The sequence below is a fragment of the Scyliorhinus canicula genome, chromosome 3 (assembly GCF_902713615.1).
Source record: "Scyliorhinus canicula chromosome 3, sScyCan1.1, whole genome shotgun sequence".
NCBI lineage: Eukaryota > Metazoa > Chordata > Chondrichthyes > Carcharhiniformes > Scyliorhinidae > Scyliorhinus > Scyliorhinus canicula.
In genome coordinates, this window is record NC_052148.1 from 136373344 (window position 1) to 136398454 (window position 25111).

General features: G+C 49.7%; 1 protein-coding gene across 6 annotated transcripts in view; it reads right to left on the bottom strand.

Annotated features, from left to right (window-relative positions):
- tbc1d1 (TBC1 (tre-2/USP6, BUB2, cdc16) domain family, member 1) overlaps positions 1-25111 on the bottom strand; it is a 352836-nt gene that overhangs the window by 110469 nt on the left and 217256 nt on the right. For all 6 annotated transcript variants that reach the window (XM_038791424.1, XM_038791423.1, XM_038791429.1 and 3 more), the window contains one exon: positions 22487-22626. In XM_038791424.1, the coding sequence (XP_038647352.1) occupies positions 22487-22626 (140 nt within the window). The remainder of the gene's footprint in view (positions 1-22486; positions 22627-25111) is intronic.

Here is a 25111-nt window from a genome sequence, read left to right on the forward strand (position 1 = left end):
CATTAATGAAGAGAGTAGGGTACGAAGCTCAGATACAGATGTGTGTGATTCACCACTGGTAGTCATTCTCCAAGCAGATCCTAATCCACTGACAACTTTCTGTCTATAGTCATCCAGACAATTGATTCCACAATAATTTATCTTGGAGAGCCTCTTATGAAGTATCTAATCACAGGCTTTCTGAATAGCTACACAGACAATATCAAAAGGGTTACTAACCTTGTAAATTGTGTAAAACATAAGAACTAGGAGCAGGAGTAGGCCATATGGCCCCGCGAGCCTGCTCCGCCATTCAATGAGATCATAGAATTTACAGTGCAGAAGGAGGCCATTCAGCCCATCGAGTCTGCACCGGCTCTTGGAAAGAGCACCCTACCCAAGGTTAACACCTCCACCCTATCCCCATAACCCAGCAACCCCACCCAACAGTAATGCCAATTTTGGACACTAAGGGCAATTTATCATGGCCAATCCACCTAACCTGCACATCTTTGGACTGTGGGAGGAAACCCACGCACACACGGGGAGGATGTGCAGACTCCGCACAGACAGTGACCCAAGCCGGAATCAAACCTGGGACCCTGGAGCTGTGAAGCCATTGTGCTATCCACTATGCTACCGTGCTGCCCACAATGGCTGATCTTTTGTGGACTCAGCTCCACTTTCCGGCCTGAACACCATAACCCTTAATCCCTTTATTCTTCAAAAAACTATCTATCTTTATCTTAAAAACATTTAATGAAGGAGCTTCAACTGCTTCACTGGGCAAGGAATTCCATAGATTCACAACCCTTTGGGTGAAGAAGTTCCTCCTAAACTCAGTCCTAAATCTACTTCCCCTTATTTTGAGGCTATGCCCCCTAGTTCTGCTTTCACCCGCCAGTGGAAACAACCTGCCCGCATCTATCCTATCTATTCCCTTCATAATTTTATATGTTTCTATAAGATCCCCCCTCATCCTTCTAAATTCCAATGAATACAATCCCAGTCTACTCAACCTCTCCTTGTAATCCAACCACTTCAGCTCTGGGATTAACCTAGTGAATCTCCTCTGCACACCCTCTAGCGCCAGTACGTCCTTTCTCAGGTAAGGAGACCAAAACTGAACACAATACTCCAGGTGTGGCCTCACTAACACCTTATACAATTGCAGCATAACCTCCCTAATCTTAAACTCCATCCCTCTAGCAATGAAGGACAAAATTCCATTTGCTTTCTTAATCATCTGTTTCACCTGTAAACCAACTTTTTGCAACTCATGCACGAGCACACCCAGGTCTCTCTGCACAGCAGCATGTTTTAATATTTTATCATTTAAATAATAATCCCGTTTCCTGTTATTCCTACCAAAGTGGATAACCTCACATTTGTCAACATTGTATTCCATCTGCCAGACCCTAGCCCATTCACTTAACCTATCCAAATCCCTCTGCAGACGTCTGGTATCCTCTGCACTTTTTTGCTTTACCACTCACCTTAGTGTCGTCTGCAAACTTGGACACATTGCCCTTGGTCCCCAACTCCAAATCATCTATGTAAATTGTGAACAATTGTGGGCCCAACACTGATCCCTGAGGGACACCACTAGCGACTGATTGCCAATCAGAGAAACACCCATTAATCCCCACTCTTTGCTTTCTATTAATTAACCAATCGTCTATCCATGCTACTACTTTACCCTTAATGCCATGCATCTTTATCTTATGCAGCAACCTTTTGTGTGACACCTTGTCAAAGGCTTTCTGTAAATCCAGATATACCACATCCATTGGCTCCCCGTTATCTACTGCACTGGTAATGTCCTCAGAAAATTCCACTAAATTTGTTAGGCATGACCTGCCCTTTATGAACCCATGCTGCGTCTGCACAATGGGACAATTTCCATCCAGATGCCTTGCTATTTGTTCTTTGATGATAGATTCCAGCATCTTCCCTACTACCGAAGTTAAGCTCACTGGCCTATAATTACCCGCTCTCTTTTATCAATTTTTCCAAGATCTCTGTTGGGTGTTATAGATTAGGGTTCTTTAACCCTCTTATCTCATCAAGCCTCTTTCAGAAGACAAAGCATTGGATTCATAGTTAGCTGGCTTTACCTTACCTTATCTTTTAAAAAAATGAAAAATATATTAGCATCCTTCCTGTCAGGGCGGGAATATATTGGATTTGGCCGAATATCTGGTGCAGGGATTACAAGTGCACCTCTTAAAGGGGAGATTTTAGCAAATTAATTTTTACGGGATGGGCTTCGCTGGCCAGGCCAACGTTTGTTGCCCATTCCTAATTGCCTTGATTGAACTGTATTTGTTTATTGCCACATGTACTGAGGCATAGTGAAAAGTATTTTTCTGCGAGCAGCTCAAACAGATCATTTAGCACATGAAAATAAAATAAAAAGAAAATACATTATAGGGCAATACAAGATACACAATGTAAATACATCGACACCAGCATCGGGCGAAGCATACAAGAGTGTAATATTAATCAGGTCAGTCCATAAGGGGTCATTTAGAAGTCTGGTGATAGTGGGGAAAAAGCTGTTTTGCTGCCTTCTTGAACCACTGTAATATAGGTACACACACTGTGCTGTTAGGGAGGGAATTCCAGGATTTTGACCCAACAACAGTGAAGGAGCAGCGATATATTTCCAAGTCAGGATGATGAATGACCTCACGGTGCCAGGGACCCGGGTTCGATCCCAGCCCCGGGTCACTGCCCGTGTGGAGTTTGCACATTTTCCCAGTGTCTGCGTGGGTCTCACCCCCACAACTCAAAAATGAGCACGGTAGGTTGATTGGTCAGGGTAAAGTTGCCCTTTAATTTGAAAAGGAAAGAATTGGGTACTTTAAATTTATTTTCAAAAAATCGATGCCGAGTTGACTTGGAGGGGAACTTGCAGCTGGTGGTTTCCCATGTATCTGCTGCCCTTGTCCTTCTAGATGGTAGAGGTCATGGGTTTGGAAGACCCATGCCTAAGGGACCTTGAAGAGTTCCTGGAGTGCATATTGCACACGGTACACACGGCTGCTACTGTGCGTCAGTGGTGGAGGGAGTGAATGCTTGTGGAAGGGGTGCCAATCAAGCAGGCTGCTTTGTCTTGGATGGTGCCGGGCTTCTGGAGTGTTGTTGCAGCTGCATTCATCCAAGCTAGTGCGGCATATTCCATCACATTACTGACTTGTGCCTTGTAGATGCTGGACAGACTTTGAGGAGTCAGGAGGTAAGTTAGTCATTGCAGGATTCCTAGCCTATGACCTGCTCTTGTAGCCACAGTATTTATATGGTTCGTCCAGTTCAATTTATGGTCAATAATAAACCCCAGGATGTTAATCGTGGGGGATTCAATTAAGGTAATGCCATTGAACGTCAGGGGGTGATGGTCTGATTCTCTATTATTGGAGATGGTCATTGCCTGACACTTGTGTGCTGTGAATGTTACTTGGCACTTGTCAGCCCAAGCCTGGATATTGTCCAGATCTTGCTGCATATGAACAGTAACTGCTTCAGTGTCTGAGGAGTCACGAATGGCGCTGAACATTGTGCAGTCATCATGAAACATCCTCACTTCTAACCTTATGATGGAAGGAAGGTCATCGATGAAGCAGCTGAAGATGGTTGGGCCTAGGACTCTACCCTGAGGAACTCCTGCAGTGATGTTCTGCAGCTGAGATGATTGACCTCCAATCACCACAACCATCTTCCTTTGTGCCAAGTATGACTCCAACCAGTGGAGAGTCCCCCCCCCCCCCCCCCCCCCCCCCCGATTCCCATTGACTCCAGTTTAGCCAGGGCTCCTTGATCCATACTTGGTTAAATGCAGCCTTGATATCAAGGGCAGTCACTCTCACCTCACCTCTGGAGTTCAGCTCGTTTTTCATGTTTTAACCAAAGCAGTAATGAGATCAGGAGCGGAGTGACTCTGGCAGAACCCAAACTGAGTGTCCGTGAGCAAGTTATTGCTGAGTAAGTGCCACTTGATAGCACTGTTGATGACCCCTTCAATCATTTCACTGATCTAGACTGACAGGGCGTTAATTGGCAGGGTGTCCTGCTTTTTGTGCACAGGACATACCTGGGCAATTTTCCACATTGCGGGTGGGAGATGCCAGTGTTGTAGCTGCTCTGGAACAGCTTGGCTAGGGCTGTGGCAAGTTCTGGAGCACAGGTCTTCAGTACTATTGTCGTGATATTGTCAGGGCCCATAGCCTTTGCAGTATCCAGTGTCTTCGGCCATTTCTTGATATCACCTGGGTGAATCGTATTGGCTGAAAACTGGAATCTGGGATGTTGGAAATTTCTGCAGAAGACCAAGATGGATCATCCACTCGGCCCTTCTGGCTGAAGACTATTGAGAGTGCTTCAGCCCTGTCATGTGCAGATGTGCTGGCCTCCTCCATCAGTGAGGATGGGGATATTTGTGGAGCCTCCTCCCAAGTGAGTTGATTAATTGTCCACCCCCCGTTTACGACTGGATGTGGCAGATCTGCAGGACTTAGATCTGATCCGTTGGTTGTGGGATCACTTAATTCTGTTTATCACTTGCTGCTCATGCTGTTTGACATGCAAGAAGTCCTGTATTGTAGCTTCACCAGGTTGGCATCTCATTTTTCGGTATGTCTGGTGTTGCTCCTGGCATGCCCTTCAGATTTCTTCACTGAACCAGGGTTGATCCTCTGGCTTGGCAGTAATGGTGGTGTGGTGGATATGCTGGCTCATGAGGTTACAGATTGTGGCTGAGTACAATTCTGCTGCTGATGATGGCCCACAGTGCCTGATGGATGTCCTGTCTTGAGTTGCTAGATCTGTTCTGAACTTGTCCCATTTAGCACAATGGTAGTGCTACACAACACAAAGGAGGGTATCCTCGATGTGAAGATGGGACTTTGTCTCTACAAGGACTATGCAGTGGTCACTATTACCAGTACTGTCTTGGACAGGTGCAGCAGGCAGGTTGGTGAGGATGAGGTCCAGTATGTTTTCCCACTTGTTGGTTGCTTCACCACCTGTCGCAGATGCAATCCAGTAGCTATGTCCTTTAGGACCCGGCCAGCTTGTTCAGTAGTGGTGCTACCAAGTCATTCTTGGTGATGGGCATTGAAATCCCCCCACCCAGTACATTCTCTGTGCTTTTGCCACCCTCTGTGCTTCCTCCAAGTGGTGTTCAACATGGAGGAGTAATGATTCATCAGCTGAAGGTGGACGGTATGTGGTAATCACCAGAACGTTTCCTTGCCCATGTTTGACTTGAAACCTTGAAGCCATGAAACCTCATAGGGATCGGAGTCAATGTGGAGGACTCCCAGGGCAACTCCCTTGTGACTGTATGCCACTGTGCTGCCACCTCTGCTGGCTCTGTCCTGCTCGTGGGCCAGGACATATTCAGGAATGGTGATTGTGGTGTCTGGAAGGTTATCTGTAAAGTATGATTTTGTGAATATGATTATGTCAGGCTGTTGCATGACTAGTCTGTGAGACAAAAGAAGATAAGAAGTAGGAGCAGGATAGTCAATTCAGCCTCTCGAACTTGCTTCGCTATTCCATATGATTATGGCTGATCTCATCTCGGCCTCAACTCCACTTTTCTGCCTGTTCTCCACAACCCTTTCAACCCATTACTAATTAAACATTCTGTCCATCACCTCCTTAAGTTTACTCAATGTACCGGCATCCACCACACTCTGGGTGTGATTCCAGATTCACGACCCTTTGAGAAGTAATTTCTCCTCATCTCTGTTTTAAATCTGCTTCCCCTTATCCTAACTATGACCTTTCAATCTAGATTACCCTCAAGAGGAAGCATCTTCTCTACGTCTACTTTGCCAATACCTTTTGTCATTTTATATACCTCAATTTGATCTCCTCTTATTCTTCTAAACTTGTGTATAGGCCGAAACTGCTCAATATTTGTTCATAAGACAAGCACCTCGGGCAGGATTCTCTGTAGGCCAATGTCAGGCAGGATTCTCCGTAGCCCGACGCCGAAATCGGTATCGGCGATCGGGCGGAGAATGGTTTCCAACGCCGGATCTGGGGCAGCCGCCAGTTTGACACCTGTCCATGATGTTCCGCCCCCTCAAAATCGACGTCATCGGGACGGCGGCGCGCGCATTCGCAAAGCTGTTGGTGCATCTTCAGCTGGCCCCACTGGGCTGAGTTCCCTATGGTGCGGGCCACCTATGGTCCCAGCAGTCGGGAATTGGCATGCCGGCAACAGACAGTGTCCAGAGCTGCTACACTCGGTCAGGATCCGTGCCGCTTGCCGGGGGCTTCTGCTATGGCTGGGGGGAGTAGGGGATTAGGGTTCCAGCACGACCGGTGCCGTGTTTCCCGGTGTGACCAGTGCAGGCCCTGCGCATGCACAGCCTGGGACCTGGCGATGCTCCTCCCAATTTCCACATGATCCACGGGTGGTTCACGTGGCGCCAGTGCTAGCCCCTCACAGGTACCAGAATCGGTGAGGGGTTCACGCCGATTTTCTCGCCGTGATCCATCCACAGGTTCTCAGTTGGCGCCGGTACTTAGCCGCTGGAGCGGAGAATCCTGTCCCTCATCTCTGCAATGAATCTAGTAAAATTCCTCTGAACTGCCTCTAATACAACTACATCCCTCCTCAAATAAGGGGACCAAAACTGTAACTCACTACTCCAGTGCAGTTTCACCATTGCGTTGTACAGTTGCAGCAACTCTTCCCTACCAGGGAGACAAAGGGAACAAGAACCGGTTCTTGTCTCTCAGGATATTATTTTTGAATATATATATTTAAAAATTCCTTTATCAAAGTTACAAAGCCAGGGCTCACAGAGTGCGGACAGGGACACATCCCTAATCCAGCTCCTTGCCTGCTCCAAAAACCAATTCAAATTGAGTCCAATTCATGGTTCCCACAAGAGAGACATACCAGATCAAGGCATTACACCTGATCTCACGCTCACCTTTGTCAAAAGGCCGAGAAGCAATCTTGTCTCTCAGGGTGACAGTATTTGCACCCCCACCAATCCCACTCCACCACTGCCAATGCTGTTGCATCTCAGCCAGCGAACCCTCACTGCGAGTGTCCATGCCGAGCCTTCTAGACTCAGAGCTGCTGGAGGTAATCTTGTAAGACCATATGTCGTCTCTCCCAGTGAACGTTAGCAGCCTTCCACCAGCCATGCTGCAGCCACTGAGGTAGTATTGTCTAGGAGCAGGAGGACATGCAAAGGCAAGTGCAAGACAGGCAAAAAGGAAACCTTAAAGAACAGTTGAGTTCTGTGTTTTTTATTGGAAGGGTTGTTGGATAACGTAATGGAAATATGTTTTGTTGGTAGCTTTGATTTCAGGATTTTGGCAAAGAAGATGTTATGATAGTACATGGAAAATAGATTAAAAGGTGGGCAAGTATGCAGTATATGAGGATGAAATGGAGGGGAACGAGACTCAGATTTTCTATTCATAGCCAGTCTATCCTGAGCACAGGAGTCTTGGATGGTTTGCTCAGTCATTCCTGGTGGTTTCGTAGCTCTCATTGCAGGTCTTGTGTCCATACATTGTTGGGTGGCAGAAGGAAGTCCTGAGCTAGGCATAGAGTGGCCATCCCAAAAATGGTAGATAGACATGACTAGTGCGTCATGACTAGACATGAGTGCATCCTGCCTGCTGCCAGAATATTGGCCATTTCAGTCAGGATCTGATGGATATGGTCACACACCACCTTGCATTGCAGAACAGCTCCCTGTTAACATGGAGAGGCTCACAGTGTCATGGTCGTGCACTTGCTTGCACCCTGCACCACTGAAAAGCCTGTCAATACGGCAAAACCATGCATTTGCTCTTCTTGCTTCTCTCTGGTCAGTGTGGTAACAGTGAAGTCCCCTCACTTTTTGTACTGGAGCTTGGTCACCTTCCTGATGCAATGATAGATGATGAACTGTGACATGTTATTAATGTTGTATTGTGCAGCCTGGAAGGAATCATTGGAGTAGATTCAATTCTGACCTTGGGTAACTGTGCACATTCTCCCCGTGTCTGCGTGGGTTTCCTCTGGGTGCTCCGGTTTCACAGTTCAAAGATCTGCAGGTTAGGTGGATTGGCTCTGCTAAATTGCCCATTAGTGTCCAGGGATGTGTAGGTTAGGTGAAGGGGTTATGGGGCTAGGGCGGGGTAGTGGACTTGGGTGGAGTGCTCTTTCCGAGGATCGGTGCAGACTTGATGGGCCGAATGGTCTCCTTCAGCACTACAGGGATTCTAGGAGATGATATTTAGGGCCACAGTGATCTTGACTAACTGATGGCGATGTCCTCTCTCTGCTGTATGGCTACAGGTTGGGTTGTAGGAAGTGGCACAGTTCAGTGACCGCTTGCTTGGCGAGACCAGCATTGAATCGTTGGGCCAAATGACCCATTTCTGCTGTAGATTCTACATTTTAAAAAAAATTTTAGATTAGCCAATTATTTTTTCCAATTAAGGGGCAATTTAGCGTGGCCAATCCACCTACTCTGCGCATCTTTGGGTTGTGGGGGCGAAACCCACGCAGACACGGGGAGAATGTGCAAACTCCACACGGACAGTGACCCAGAGCCGGGATCGAACCTGGGACCTCAGTGCCGTGAGGCGGTTGTGCTAACCACTAGGCCACCGTGCTGCCCTTTGTAGATTCTACATTAAAGTGATCATGGTTGAGCAATAAATGTTGGCCAGGACAGTGAGAGAACTCCCCTGATCTTCAATGAAAAACACCATGAGATATTTTTCTCCAAGCGAAAGCAAAGATGGGGCCTTAATTTAATGTCTCATCCTAAAGACAGCACCTCCAGCAGCGCAACACTCTCTCAGTCTGCACTCAAGCATCAGAAAACGTGCTCCAGTGTCTGGAGCGGATCTTGATCCTACAAATTTCTGACTCAGGAACAAGTTCTATGACTGACCAAAGGCTGACACCTCAGCACCCAGTAACAAAAATAGGCAAATGGGTGAGTGACACATGGAGGTTTCTCTCTCTCCCCAGTCCAAAACAAAAAGAATGACAAGGTGAATAAGGGAAGGGAAGGATGTGAAGCACCAACTCCAGTCATTAGCTCCAATATGGTCACGGACTTCCAAAAGTTACATTTGCAGTGCTACCTGCAACATCCCTAATCGCATTTTCATTCGTCGTTGGAAGTGTGAACGGTCAAGAAACTCGCATTTTGTTTTGGGAAGGGTGATTTTCACACACACTAACCTGCTCATTGCCCTCAGTGTGAACAAGATTTCAAATTTAGGGGAAATGGTGACATAGCAGTAATGTCACTGGATTAGTAATGCTCCGCGGGACAAGGGTAAATCCCATCACAGCAGCTGGTGGAATTTAAATTCAATTAATACATTTTGAATATCAAGCTAGCCTTAATAATGGCGACCAAAACAACTATCATCGAACCCATCCGGTTCACTAATGTCCTTCAGGGGGAAAGAATCTGCTGCACCTACCTGGTCTGATCTCCATGTGACTTCAGGCCCACAGTAATGTGGGTGACTCTTAGTGCCCCTGAGCTCAAGATAAATTAGGGATGAGCATCAAATGCAAACTTGTCAGTGAAACACACATCCCATGTGAGAATTTTTTTTTTTTTTTTTTTAAAGTGCATCTGCAACCTTTGCAGAGGCATAAAAGAAGTCACATTTACATAGCTTCCTGGCCAAACATAAACAGTATACGTCACAAGGCTTACTGAGAAAGGACTAGCCAATGGAAAAATAACACTGCCTCAACTAGTCCTTCTTCCTTGCAATTTGCCTGCAACTCTCAAGCTACATGTAGAGATTACCTGAGCAAGAGATTTGGCAGAAATCGTGAGTGGGATTTAATTAATTGGGAACAAAATTCTATAGCGAGCTCGTTTACCCGCGTGTTTCACGGTGCTCACTGAGAAACATACGGCTATAAAATGGCACTCGCGTTAGATAGGGGGCCTCAGCGGGGAACGCGTGGCCGAGGCCGCACATAGCCTCATTTTGTGCATTGAGGAACCCTGCTCGCCGGAACTCCTCACTGTAGCGAGAGATTGGGGTGCCCCATTCTCTGGAGCCCCTGAAGTGACCCCCAACCCCTCCTCCCCGCCACCCCCCCAAGCCCCAACACACTAAGGGAGAGTCCCCAACTACCTCCCAAACACGCACACAGGGCACCCCCAGCTAGAACACCACCGCAGAAAAGGTGCCAACTTGGCAATGCCAGGTTGGCATCTTGCCAGCACCAGTCTGGCAGTGCCATAGTGCTTGGGTGGCACCAGCTGTTCCAGGGTACCACCCTGCCGAAAGGGCATGCACCGGAGGGGCACCGATCCCCTGGGAAACCCCCACAGGGCCGTTCCATCTGGTCCCTATTTGTGGAGACCAGTTCTGAATGGCGCTCCCCCAAGGTCTCGAGATGAAGGAGATAGATCCCATGCCTCGGGTACCTGGGGAATCTACACATTAAAGTGAGACTAGCTGCCTTGCTTTAATATGCAAATTTGCTAAAAAGTGATCTCGCCCACAATGGGCAGGATTTACATCACAATGTCTTGCGAGATCTGATGGCCGTAAAACCGCGTCCCACAAGCGTAAATAGTTGGAGTCAAAGCTGGTGCTCAAATGGGTGACGTCCAGTTGTAATTTCCTGAATACGGTCCCACTGCAAATTCAACCGCCGAGGATTGCATTCATCGGGGTACCTGAGGGTTACAATTGAAAGCCTAGCTTAAAGAGTGCTGTTAGGTATACTGCATAGAATATTTCTCCTACATTAGCTCTTTTCAGCTATTTCTTTCAGGAGTAGAATTCAGTTCACTTCCTTCAAGCAGGTGAAAGGGAAACAGGTTACTTGTGCTCACAAACATTCTCCCCCCAACAGAAAATAGCACCACTGCCACCAAGAGGTTACAAGTGAAACAACTTCTGAAAGGACTGACTATCTTCCAGGGGATGAGACAGCACCTACTCCAATTCATTCATTCCATCATTGGTTAAAGCCAGAGAGGTTCACATGACTGCGCAATGTCGTACGGGTAAAAGTGAACACCTGTTCTTTCCTTGGTATATTATTTTTATTTTTTGGGAGGTCGGTCAGCTCAGTTGGCTGGACGGCTGGTTTGTGATGTAGAGAGATTCCAACAACGTGGTTCAATTCCCATACCGCCTTCTCAACCTTGCCCCTAGCCTGAGGGTGTGGTGACCCTCAGGTTAAATCACCGCCAGTCAATGTTGAAAAAATACAACAAGGTCAATCAGACTTTCATGCCCCATACGCCAAAGGTCACACAAGATTTTAACATTCTAACCCTTGTTATCACGCATCTCCATGATATTATAATCTTGGTACATACCAGTAACATTTTTAGTTTTTATCAAGCATCCCAAAACCCAGGTATTTAGGAAAAGAATGAAGCCAAGAAGGTTCACGAATTCAATAAAATAATTTTACGACTGTTACGTTCCCTGTTGATTATATAACTGGACAGGAAAATCCCAGAATGGAATCCTGGCTCAAAAGCCTGTAACGTTTACGTGTCTTTACTAAAACACGGAGGAACAGAATCACAGGACTGCTAATTAGTTTCAACAACAGAAAAAAAATTAAGTATGGAAAAATTGTGATTATAATACAATACTCATTTACTCCCCTGTTGCATTTCTTCTTCTGGGACAATGGTTTTTCCTCCCACTTTAATAAATCTGTTTTACCGAGTCTGTCTTCCCAATACTTTTCTTGTGCCACCAACACTGCAACTTCACATGTTCAACTTTATTACAATGAAAACACTTAAGTTTTCTTATCTCTCTACCGTTATCATAGGTTTCCTTTTTACTCAGGTACTCACTCCTTAACATCACCAACTAAATCTCCTTTGCACTGAACACCTATAAATGTCTAATTTCCCCAGTTTCTATCTTTCAGAGATTGAAGGATGTCAAAAATCAAACTCCGCTTTATACACCAATTCAAAATCTGCCATTTCTGTGGCTTGTCAAGCAGTTTTAAGTCTTCGCTTTTCCATATGAGTTCTCACTGCTGCAGGAAGTGAATCTTTAAATTCCTCCCAAATAATTATTTCCCTCAAAGCGTCATATGTTTGGTCTATTTTTAATGCTCTTATCCACCTATCAAAATTATTTTGTTTAATCCTTTTGAATTCTATACAAGTCTGACCTGTTCTTTCCTTAGATTTCTAAACTTTTGTCTGTAGGTTTCTGGCATTAGATCATGCACTTAAAATGATCAATCTCACCTCACCAAAATCCCCAGATATCTCCTTGGATAGTGATGTAAACACTTCACTAGTTCTATCAACCAACTTTGTTTGAACCAACACTACCCACATTGTCTTTGGCCAATTCAATTGTTTATCGCTTTCTCAAATGAGATGAAAAAGGCTTCCATATCTTTCTCATCAAATTTTGGCAATGCCTGAATATATTTAAACTTATCCCAAGCTTTTGACTGGCAAGTATTTTTTCTTCCTCGAGATCTTCCTCAGCTTCTGCCTTTAACTCCAACCTTTTAAGTTGATGTTCTCCTTGCAGTGCCAATTTCTGAAGTTCAAATTCTCTTTACTTATCCCTTTCTTCCTTTGCTAATTTTTTCATTTCTACCTCAAGCTTCCTCCTTTCCATTTCTTTATCAAAAGCCCACCCTTTTTCCTTTTCGTATCTTTTTTCTTCTCCTCTGCCAGTGTCAATTTACCCTTTTCCTTTGCTTTTGCCATTTTGAATCCCTCCTTTTCCTTAATTTCTTCCATTCTCTTGGGAAGTGAATTCTAGCTAATTTTAATGATTCAGGCTGTGCCTCTGGCAAATTTAAATATTGAGCTACGGCTTGTATTATGTCTATCTTCCTCGCCCCTTTTGAGAAGGTTAACTGCAGTTTCTCTGCCAAACCCATAGGTTTTCTTTAGTCTCCCCTTATAAACCATCCTGAATAATCCCTATTTAAATTTCAAACCCTAAAAGAATGCAATCATTCCACACACACTTTAAGTTAAGTGTCTTAAAGTTAAATAAACCAAGCCGAAAAAGGAATTATACTTAAGATCCCAGGCGGGCTCCCAATTTTATTACAATCCCAGACCAAATCCCAACAGTTGCTAGGTTATTGGGCCAAAACTCCAATATTTTTGCTTATTTGTAAGACTGTGCAGGAAGAATGATTCACTCCAGGAGTGACTGCATGAAAAAAAATAGGACTTTGATATTTCTAAAACAAAATCTAATTATAAATACAATATTAAATTCTTAACTTCAAACCCGAAAAATAACAGCTTTCAATTATCCCTTAACACTACTACTCAATTCCCCATTAAACAATAAGAAAACAAAAGTACAAAACTCTCAATCCAGCTCAAAGATCAACAGGGTATACAGTAAAACTTGTTTCTTGTTAGAAACCCTTCAGCCTCTGGCTGAGTATATTCAAACGGCTGCTTCAACTAGGCTGTTTCAGCCTCTTGTCTTCAGACAAGACTGTCCTGCTTTTACAATATTACTCGTTTTAAAAAACTATCCTACTGGGAAAGAAAACTGTCTTTACTTATACAGTAGTCCCCCTTTATAACGCGGGTGTTGGGGTCCAAGACCCCAACCCGCGTTGTATCCGAGCCGCGGATATCCATGATGGGGGTTTTTAATTTATTTAAAAATCTATGCTAGCGCTTCCCCTTGTGAGTCTACGGGGGGCGGGGGGAGAGGTCAGACCCCCGTAGACTCACAATGGGAAGCGCTAGCATAGATTTTAAAATAAATTTAAAACCCCCATCGTGGATCCAATTAAAATTTCAGCGGCCGGCTCACTTTGATCCGGAGAGGGAAGCTGCTCTCACTGAAACAATCAGCCGCCGCTGAAATTGACACTGCCGGCTGCTCTCTCCCTCCAATCCAACTTTTAAGTTTTAATGTTTCTGATTGGAGGGAGAGAGCAGCCGGCAGTGTCAATTTCTTTTTTTTTCCTCCGGCTCGCCCCCTCTCCCCCCACATCCTCCAACTAGACACCTCTCCCCCACAGCCTCCGGCTCGCCCCCTCTCCCCCCCCAACACCCTCCGGCTCGCCCCCTCTCCCCCCACACCCTCCGGTTCGCCCCCTCTCCCCCCACATCCTCCAACTAGACCCCTCTCCCCCCACACCCTCCGGCTCGCCCCCTCTCCCCCCCCAACACCCTCCGGTTCGCCCCCTCTCCCCCCACATCCTCCAACTAGCCCCCTCTCCCCCCACACCCTCCGGCTCGCCCCCTCTCCCCCACACCCTCCTGCTCTCCCCCACAGCGTCCAGCTCGCCCCCTCTCCCCCCACACCCTCCGGCTCGCCCCCTCCCCCCCCTCCTCTCCTCCCCCGTCCCCCAACACCCGCAGGGCCCTCCTCTCTCCCCCAACACCCGCAGGGCCCTCCTCTCTCCCCCAACACCCGCAGGGCCCTCCTCTCTCCCCCAACACCCGCAGGGGGGGTCTCCCCCACACCCGCAGGGGGGTCTCCCCCACACCCGCCCCCCCTCCTCTCCCCCCACACCCGCCCCCCCTCCTCTCCCCCCCACACCCCCCCCCCTCCTCTCCCCCCCACACCCGCCCCCCCCTCCTCTCCCCCCCACACCCGCCCCCCCTCCTCTCCCCCCCACACCCGCCCCCCCTCCTCTCCCCCCCACACCCGCCCCCCCTCCTCTCCCCCCCACACCCACCCCCCCCTCCTCTCCCCCCCACACCACCCCCCCCCCCTCTCCCCCCCACACCCACCCCCCCCTCCTCTCCCCCCACACCCACCCCCCCCCTCCTCTCCCCCCACCCCCACCCCCCCCTCCTCTCCCCCCACACCCGCCCCCCCCCCTCTCCCCCCACACCCGCCCCCCCTCCTCTCCCCCACACCCCCCCCTCCTCTCCCCCACACCCCCCACACCCGCCCCCCCTCCTCTCCCCCCCACACCCGCCCCCCCTCCTCTCCCCCCCACACCCGCCCCCCCTCCTCTCCCCCCAACACCCGCCCCCCTCTCCCCCCCCAACACCCGCCCCCCCTCTCCCCCCCCAACACCCGCCCCCCCTCCTCTCTCCCTCCCCAACACCCCGCCCCCCTCCTCTCCCCCCCAACACCCGCCCCCCCTCCTCTTCCCCCCCAACACCCGCCCCCCTCCTCTCCCCCCCAACACCCGCCCCCCTCCTCTCCCCCCCAACACCCCCCCCCTCCTCTCCCCCCCAACACCCGCCCCCCCTCCTCTCCTCCCCCCCCTCTCCCCCCCCCACCCGCCCCCCATCCTCTCCCCCCCCCCCCCCCCCCCTCCCCCCCCCCCCCACCCCCCCCCCCTCCTCTCCCCCCCAACACCCCCCCCCCCCTCCTCTCCCCCCACACCCGCCCCCCCTCCTCTCCCCCCACACCCGCCCCCCCTCCTCTCCCCCCCACACCCGCCCCCCCTCCTCCCCCCCCACACCCGCCCCCCCCCCTCCCCCCCCCCCCCCCCCCCCCTCCCCCCCCCCAACACCCGCCCCCCCCCCCCCCTCTCCCCCCACAACCCCCCCCCCCCTCCTCCCCCCCACCCCCCCCCCTCCCTCCCCCCCACACCCCGCCCCCCCTCCTCTCCCCCCCACACCCCCCCCCCCCCTCTCCCCCCCCACCCTCCCCCCCTCCTCTCCCCCCCCAAACCCCCCCCCCCTCTCCCCCCCACCCGCCCCCCCCCTCTCCCCCACACCCCCCCCCCCCTCCTCTCCCCCACAACCCCCCCCCCCTCCTCTCCCCCCCACACCCGCCCCCCCCCTCTCCCCCCCACACCCCTCCCCCCCCTCCCTCCCCCCCACCCCGCCCCCCCTCCTCTCCCCCCCCACCCCCCCCTCCTCTCCCCCCCACCCCGCCCCCCTCCTTCCCCCCCCAACCCCCCCCCCCCCCCTCTCCCCCCCACACCCTCCCCCCTCCTCTCCCCCCCAACACCCCCCCCCCTCCTCTCCCCCCCACACCCCCCCCCCCTCCTCCCGCCCCCCTCTCCCCCCCAACACCCGCCCCCCCTCCTCTCCCCCCCACACCCGCCCCCCTCCTCTCCCCCCCAACACCCCGCCCCCCCCTCTCCCCCCCAACACCCGCCCCCCCTCCTCTCCCCCCAACACCCCCCCCCCTCCCTCCCGCCCCCCCCCTCCCCCCCACACCGCCCCCCTCCTCTCCCCCCCACACCCTCCCCCCCTCCTCTCCCCCCCACACCACCCGCCCCCCCCTCCTCTCCCCCCCCACCCGCCCCCCCTCCTTCCTCCCCCCCAACCCCCCGCCCCCCACCCTTCCTCTCCCCCCCACCCCCCCCCCCCTCCTCCTCACCCCCACACCCCTCCCCCCTCCTCTCCCCCCCAACACCCCCCCCCTCTCCTCTCCCCCCAACACCCCCCCCCTCCTCTCCCCCCCCAACACCCGCCCCCCGCCTCTCCCCCCCAACAACCCGCCCCCCTCCGCTCCCCCCCAACTCCCGCCCCCCTCCTCTCCCCCCCAACCCCCCCCCCCCTCTCCCCCCCAACACCCGCCCCCCTCCTCTCCCCCCCAACACCCGCCCCCCCTCCTCTCCCCCCAACACCCGCCCCCCCCCATCCTCTCCCCCCCAACACCCCCCCCCCCTCCTCTCCCCCCAACACCCGCCCCCCCCCTCTCCCCCCCAACACCCTCCCCCCCTCCTCTCCCCCCACACCCGCCCCCCCCCTCCTCTCCCCCCCCAACACCCGCCCCCCCTCCTCTCCCCCCCAACACCCCCCCCCTCCTCTCCCCCCCAACCCCGCCCCCCCTCCTCTCCCCCCCAACACCCGCCCCCCCCCTCCTCTCCCCCCCAACACCCCCCCCTCCCCCTCTCCCCCCAACACCCGCCCCCCCCCCTCTCCCCCCAACACCCGCCCCCCCTCCTCTCCCCCCCAACACCCGCCCCCTCCTTCTCCCCCCACACCCCCCCCCCTCTCTCCCCCCCCAACACCCCGCCCCCCCCCTCTCTCCCCCCAACACCCGCCCCCCCTCTTCTCCCCCCCAACACCCGCCCCCCCTCTCTCCCCCCCAACACCCGCCCCCCCTCTCTCCCCCCCCAACACCCCCCCCCTCTCTCCCCCCCAACACCCCCCCCCTCTCTCCCCCCCACACCCCCCCCTCTTCTCCCCCCAACACCCCCCCCCTCTTCTCCCCCCCAACACCCCGCCCCCTCTCTCCCCCCCACCCGCCCCCCCCCTTCTCCCCCCCCAACACCCGCCCCCCTCTCTCCCCCCCAACACCCGCCCCCCCTCTTTCCCCCCCCAACCCGCCCCCCCTCTCTCCCCCCCAACACCCCCCCCCCCCCTCTTCTCTCCCCCCACACCCCCCCCCCCTCTTCCCCCCCAACACCCGCCCCCCTCCTTCTCCCCCCCAACACCCCCCCCCCTCTTCCCCCCAACCCCCCCCCCCCTCCTCCCCCCACAACACCCGCCCCCCCTCTCTCCCCCCCAACACCCCCCCCCCCTCTCTTCTCCCCCCCACAACACCCGCCCCCCCTCTTCTCCCCCCCCCACACACCCGCCCCCCCCTCCTCTCCCCCCCCAACACCCCCCCTCTCTCCCCCCCCAACACCCGCCCCCCCCTCTCCCCCCCACCCCCCCCCCCCCCTCTCTCCCCCCCAACACCCGCCCCCCTTCTCCCCCCCAACACCCCGCCCCCCCCCCCTCTCACCCCCCCCACCCCCCCCCCCCCCTCTTCTCCCCCCCAACACCCGCCCCCCCTCTTCTCCCCCCCAAACACCCCCCCCCCCCTCTTCTCCCCCCCCAACACCCGCCCCCCTCCCTCTCTCCCCCCCAAACCCCCCCCCCTCTCTCCCCCCAAACACCCGCCCCCTCTTCCCCCCCAAACCCCCGCCCCCTCCTCTCCCCCCCAAACACCCGCCCCCCCTCTTCTCCCCCAACACCCGCCCCCCCTCTTCTCCCCCCCAAACACCCGCCCCCCCTCTTCTCCCCCCAAACACCCGCCCCCCTCTTCTCCCCCCAAACACCCGCCCCCCTCTTCTCTCCCCCCAAACACCCGCCCCCCTTCTCCCCCCCAAACACCCGCCCCCCCTTCTCCCCCCAAACACCCGCCCCCCTTCTCCCCCCCAAACACCCGCCCCCCTCTTCTCCCCCCCAAACACCCGCCCCCCCTTCTCCCCCCCCCCCAAACACCCGCCCCCCCTCTTCTCCCCCCCCCAAACACCCGCCCCCCCTCTTCTCCCCTCCCCAACACCCGCCCCCCCTCGGCAGTGTCAATTTCAGCGGCCAGCTGATTGTTTCAGTGAGAGAGCAGCTTCCCTCTCTGGATCAAAGTGAGCCGGCCGCTGAAATTGACACTGCCGGCTGCTCTCTCCCTCCAATCAGAAACATTAAAACTTAAAAGTTGGATTGGAGGGAGGGAGCAGCCGGCAGTGTCAATTTCAGCGGCCGGCTGATTATTTCAGCGAGAGCAGCTTCCTTCTCCGGATCAAAGTGAGCCGGCCGCTGAAATTGACACAACTGACAGTTGGGGTCCATCAGCCCCCCCACGGTATATCGCGAACCGCTGTATTGCGGAGCGCGGTATAACGGGGGACTACTGTAGTATTAAATAAAAAGGTTGCCGGATCAGAAAACCTTTCCCCCAAAAAATCTCTCTTAGCTCCATCCAGCACCGACATCATCACCCCAAGCTAAAAACCAAATGAACTTTCCAGGGATTGAAAGCACAGGGACATCCCCAGTCAAACCACTATGCATTAGCCCAGACTGAAAAACAAGTTCCTTTGTCAATTACACCTTCTGACTGCTAAAACCACCTAGGCCTTGCAGACTAGAATTCCTTTTTTTAAAAAGTCAAACGCATTCTAACTCTAGGCTTTTAACTCTTAAATTGCTCATTACATTTATAATCCAATTTTCCTAAAATCTTCCAATCATCACACCCCCATTAGCTAACCAAATACACACAGAGGTAAAGATCAACACAGGTTACAATATACATATTAAGCTAAAATTAAGCAAAAAGTACCTTTTAAACACACAAGATGATGGTGGTCAAATTCATACACTCCGTTCTGAATCCAAGTTAGTGTCTGTGGATTTCTCCTCAGAATCCCCCGCAGATGATGGTCACATGTGAGCTTCCAAACTCTACTCCCAAAAATACGCTTTAAAAGCTTCTCAGAAAAATGTTTTCCCGTAGCAGTTTGCATTCCAAACTCCAGTCCAGGTTTTACAAATGGCCCCTTTAACCCAAATTTGCTTCCACTTTTAACAGCGAATCCAGTCCAGGATTTTACACCACTCCCTTTTAGCTTTCCTTTGTCTTAACTGTTTTTACACAAACTCCGAGATCTAGCCACTGATTTCCCTAGTTATTTCAACTTACGTTCCACAGGCAGTAGTAAAATCTCACAAACCTGAAAATCCACTTCAGATATTTTTCTGGCAACTCAGCCTTCTTCTCAGCTCTGTCTGTCTTTATTGAACTGTCCTCTGTTCTAGTACTTTTAGCTTCAGACTCCTTGGAAACCTCTCTTCATTTCTCTAGTTCACTAAACTAGCTGCTCTTCCGATCACTGCTCTTGTTTTCTTAACCAAAAGCCATCTAAACCAACGGCTTCTAGCAGAGCTGCTTTCTCTCTCACTACCTATCTCCAACTGCAATCAAATTAGCTAAACTGAAACTTAAAAGCTTCTGTCCCTTACAAGGCCCTAGTTGCTTAGCAATATCCACATATCTCTGCTTGCCTACTTATTCTTCATGCCGTAGCCTTCTCTAGGCACAATAGAAACCAAGTTGAAACATAACCAAACCTCACAAACCTTTGTCCAGCATGAATCTACCTATTAGGCTTTACCCTTCTAGGCACAGAAATATGAAACCCAATTAAAAGTATACCTTATTTTGAATGTTTACCAATACAAATCTAATTCCCTCAAAACTATCTTTGTTTTCCTAGCACTGCACAAAATTCAAAGACCATGAACTATAATAATTTACACTTCATCTTAAATAGTCAGTTACATTACAGAAATTAAAATACAATAAATACAATTACTTTTACTCCAAATCAAAAATCTAAACATTGCTTTCCTTCTACAACCATTAGACCTACAGCCCAGAACCCTCAAGTCAAATACTGGTGCTCAAAACTTGGAAGATTGATGGTTTAGTCTGTGGTACTGAAAACAGGCCGAGAAGATACACACAGGCCTGGAACAGAAACTCTCTCATGGGGTCCTGGCTGGAATCGATACTGGTCATCTGCAAGAGCACTCAAGTCAACGCATAAACTTCTTATTGCTACATGGACTTTATGATTAACCACTCCCGTTTACACAAAAGAGCAAGTCCATGCTATGAATATGTAACAAACGTCCAGACGCAGGTGATCAATTTTGCAGCAGGACGAAGAACAGACAAAAGAAGCCATCAGACTTCATAATGAAAGATGGGTGATCAGACGAGGGTTTTTCAGAGGATATTGGGTCTTGATTGAATCACCATGGATAAACAGAAGTATCCTGTTTTTCCCATTAACGAGTTGGGGTCTGGATAGGACAATGGCCAGTTGTGGGTATATACCTATGACTCAAAGCTAACATACGAGTATAAAGAAAAGAATATCAGAATAGATCCTCAGCGACAACCTGGGAGACCCAAGGCACAACCATTTCAAGAAGGACCCTGGGTTTTGAACGCAAAGAAGACTTCCATATCGAGTGATTGTAGCCTGCCAGCCTCCTTCAATAAGTGCAGATAAAACCCAAAGCTCAACTGTGAGTCTTGAGTCATATTTTGTTGAGAAAGAGAATTGTGAATAAAATTGCATTGAACCTGTTTTGTCCTTTGTTCATCTCGTAAATAAGGGCACTTGGGTAAAACCTTTGAGTAGGTAAACTGGTCGAAAGTATCTGAGGTTTTACAGATAAAACAGGTCTGAGCGCTGTGCCAATGATTGATATACAGGCTCAGGGCCATCCATTTACTTCCAGCAGGGTTGACCCATGAAATCTTCTCCAACTGTCCAAGATTGTAAACTCCCCATTCAACATGGGGATCTCTGGCATCTTAAGTGCAGCCACTTTGGTAAGAACTCTTCTTTAATAATTGATTTTTAATCTACAACTCACTCTCTCCGTCTTCAGTTAGGCTATACCAGAAATTCCACTTATTGTTAGTAGAATTCTTCAAATATCAAGCATTTTTAACTTCTTTAGCGAACACCAAATTTCAACCAAATTCTGCTGAAAGAAAGGTTCCCTTCACTCCAGCTTGATCCAAACTAATGATCATTTACTGGAACCTGGCATTTCTTCCTCCAGGAATCCGATCCTAGTCCTTAATGGGACAACGACCAATAGAAGATACAGTTTATTTTCCCCCAAAACACATGGGCCATCACAATGGTCTCAACTCCTCCCTATCTCTGTACCTCCTCCAGCCCCACAACCCTCAGATACCTATACTCCTCTAATTTTAATCTCTTGTGCATTCCCAATTTCAATTGCTTCATCTTCCGGCTTGTGTGACCGTGTTGATTTGCACGTTCTCCCCGTGTCTGTGTGGGCTTCCTCTGGATGATCCGGTCTCCTCCCACAGTCCAAAGATGTGCAGGTTAGGTGGATTGGCCGTGCTAAATTGCCCTCAGTGTGCAAAAAAGGTTGGGTGGGGTTACTGGGATAGGGTGGAAGCGTAGACTTAAGTGGGGTGCTCTTTCCAAGGGCCGGTGCAGACTCGATGGCCCAAATGGCCTCCTTCTGCACTGTAAATTCTATGATTCTATGAACTTAGGTACCTTGAGTTGCCTCGGCCCCGAGATTTAAACCGCTCTTTAAAAACTACCCCTTTGACCAAGCTTTTGACGATTGACCCCAATATCTCAAACGGCTCATTGTTCGATAATATTCCTGTTGGGCTTTACTGCATGGAAGGTGCTATTGTACAAGCACAAGTTGTGGCTGTAGCACTTGAAAAATAAAATACAATTTATATTCTGGGGTGTAAAAGCTTAGTCAGCACTTGAAACTGGGAGTTAGCACAATGTTGGGGGTGAGGTGGCAGGGCAAGTATAAAGAAAACAACGGGTAAAGATGAAGAGCTTGAGGTGCTCCCTCCTATCACCGAGAATCAGTTAATCACCATTTCTGCTCAGTTGATATTCCGAGATGTCTACTGGAGCATGAGTGAGGATACTTTCTGAAATCTGGAACAGGTCCATCTGTGATGCACACGCTCAGCTATAATCAAATAAGCTGTTGACTCTCATCTAGACTCACACTTGGATGAGTTACTTAACAGCTACTATTCCCTAGGGAGTCGTATACACTTTGTGCCAGAGAGAAGAGAGTCAGATAGGGGGACAATACGATAGTTGATGGTAATGAATTTTAAGTCACCATTTTTCAGTTGCATGTATTGTTCAATCTCGTATTTTGCATCTTTTGTTTAGGAAGTAATTTGGCCCAACACATTTATCCTGTAAAAAATGTTATCAACCGCCTGTAACGGTCTTAAAGTTACAGAGAATTGTGCTGTACCAACAAATATTGACCTCCTGTCTTACCATCATGTCTGCAGGGGGATTCACAGCCTTTCTGTGGTGAAGCCACACGAAGGAAGATCTGCTGTCGCCAGGACTGCCGACGATTACGGACCAAACTCCCATTACTCCCTCTGCCTGGACTCGGACTGGATTCATAGTCACTGTGGCAAGAAAATATCAAGAAAGTCAACTGGAATCCATTATCCAGTCTGGAATGTTGAAAGTTAAATCATGGCTAAATTCAGTTAATTTTCTGTTTATGGAAAATTTACCCGAATCTGACATTTTTGTAAGTCACATATTAACTAGAGGTTTCAATAGGTTGAACCATCTGATGAGAAAATGCCATTTAAAGGTACATGCATTCAAGTAGAAAATATTACTAGACTCAGCATTCTTAAAAATTCAAAAATTAGGATTAATTTATCCATCATCTGTTACAAATCTGTGGAACATTTGTTATCATGCAAGTCATATTGATTATAGCATTAGGGAACCTGTGCCTCAGAGTTAGTTAGCTTAGCATGATTAGGTAACCAAAGTAACAACAGTAACAGGCATTAGTCCAGGTTGCTTTAGAGTCACTTCTTGAACTGTCCAATATTGGGAAAAGCAATTAAAACCACCTGAAAATTCACCCAGTCTAGAATCAGAACGGTACAAATACACACATTATATTTAAGCGACACAACTGAAATTTTATCTATAGAGATGCACTTTTATTATGATTTGAAAACCCACAGGACTAGGATTTTTCAAAATAAAAGCAATATTTCCTTCCATTCACTGGTGTGCCTTATGGTATGGAAGCATTAATCATCATGATTATGAAAGTGTTCAGTAATTTCCTGTTGACAGAAAACCATCAGTTCTTAACCGAATAGTCCTTTACCCTCTAACGCATCCATGGCCTCTTTTGCAAAAGGCGAAAACCCTAGTTTATTTCCATGTTTATACAGTGTCCTTAACTTTCTTCATTCCTATGATCTACATTCTCTCATATCTGCAAATATTTCCCTAGAAGTAGAGGGTGGACTAGGAGGCCAACAAGCACGAAAAAGAAGGTGGGCGAAAAAGAAAATCAAAACCTTACTTCGTCGCATGTGAAAGAGAATATTAGCAACTTCAAAGGGTTATTCCACTGGCAGCTGTGTGATTGACAGGCTTTTCTACAATTGTACGCAAATGGATCCTTGTTTTTGCCTCCTGAATTGTTTCACTGTAAATGTAGTTTTTTTGAAAATCAGACTCAGATTGTCTGCGCTACTTTTTTATCTATATCAACACCTCTAACTATGAATAAGTGGTGAATCTGCCTTGTGTATTTCCAGGAAGCAAACAAGGAGAGTAGGAACTGACAAAACCGCATATAACCCCCCTGAAAAATTCATAAAAGAGAGTGAGACCTACTGAACAAAATCACTCACAAGGAAAAAGGAAATGGTGACCACAGCCATCTGGTGTATTTCCATCATTTAGTGTTGGTTATAAGTCAGGTCATTGAAGTGTTGAATGATGTAGACTTGCGAGGTTAACATATACCACCAACACCGAGGAAGGTTCAACTCTATTTTATTAACTAACTATAAACTAATCGACATACGAGAACTGTGGGTTTAAACTATGCTGGTTTAACTAGAGACCTAAGCCTGTCTGAACCAGTTGAATCTCTCAGCACGTGGTGTGAGTCTGTGCTAAACTTGATGAGCTCTTGTTCTACTGAGAGGCAGCATCTAGAATGAGCGGGAACCGTGGTGCCCTCTGCCTTTATAGTGTGTGTATTCTAACTGGTGATTGGCTGCGGTGTTTGTGCATGTTGATTGGTCCCAGTGTATGTCCATCAGTATGTGTCTGCACCATGATATATTGGTGTATATTATGAGTCATAGTTTCAAATAACATTTCAGTAACTAACAGAAAAATGATGCTCGTGAAGTTGTTTGGTACAAACTTAGGTTTGATTTGTAATATAAACCATTTTTAAGCTGGCAGTGTTAGTGAATCCAAAGCAATCTCATGTACTAAATGAAGCTGGGATCAGTACTGGGGAGAACATGAACCTTTCTTCGCCAAATCGCGCTCAAGACATGGGTGTGGCCGGCAAGGCTGGAATTTAGTACCTAACCCAGAGGCTTCCTTAGGCATTTAATTGGGCAATTAAAAGTTAACCACATTGATACAAGGCCAAAGACTGATGTAGGCCAGATCAGGTAAGGACAGAAAACACCCAAAAGGATATTAACAGACTTGTTTGGTTTTTAACAATAATCTTACGGGTTCATTGTCACTTCTACAGACAGAAACTTTCATTTTCAGATTTAAAAAAAAGACTGAATTCCAATTCGCAAACGACTGTGATGGATTTGAACTGTCTTTCTCATTTTAATGCATTGCTGCGTGATGTTCTATTCGCCAACGCCACCCACCATCGATTAAGACAACAGCGAGATCCTGGAAAACATGGGCCACTTTGCATATGTTGGGAACCTCCTCTCGACAAAGGCAGCCATGACAATGGAATTCACCATTGCTTTCAATGCGCCAGCTCAGCTTACAGCCAATTGAGAAAAAGTGTATCGAGGACCACGATCTCAAATCTGAAACTAAAGCCATGGTTTGCCAGGCAGCAGTGATCCCCGCGCTCCT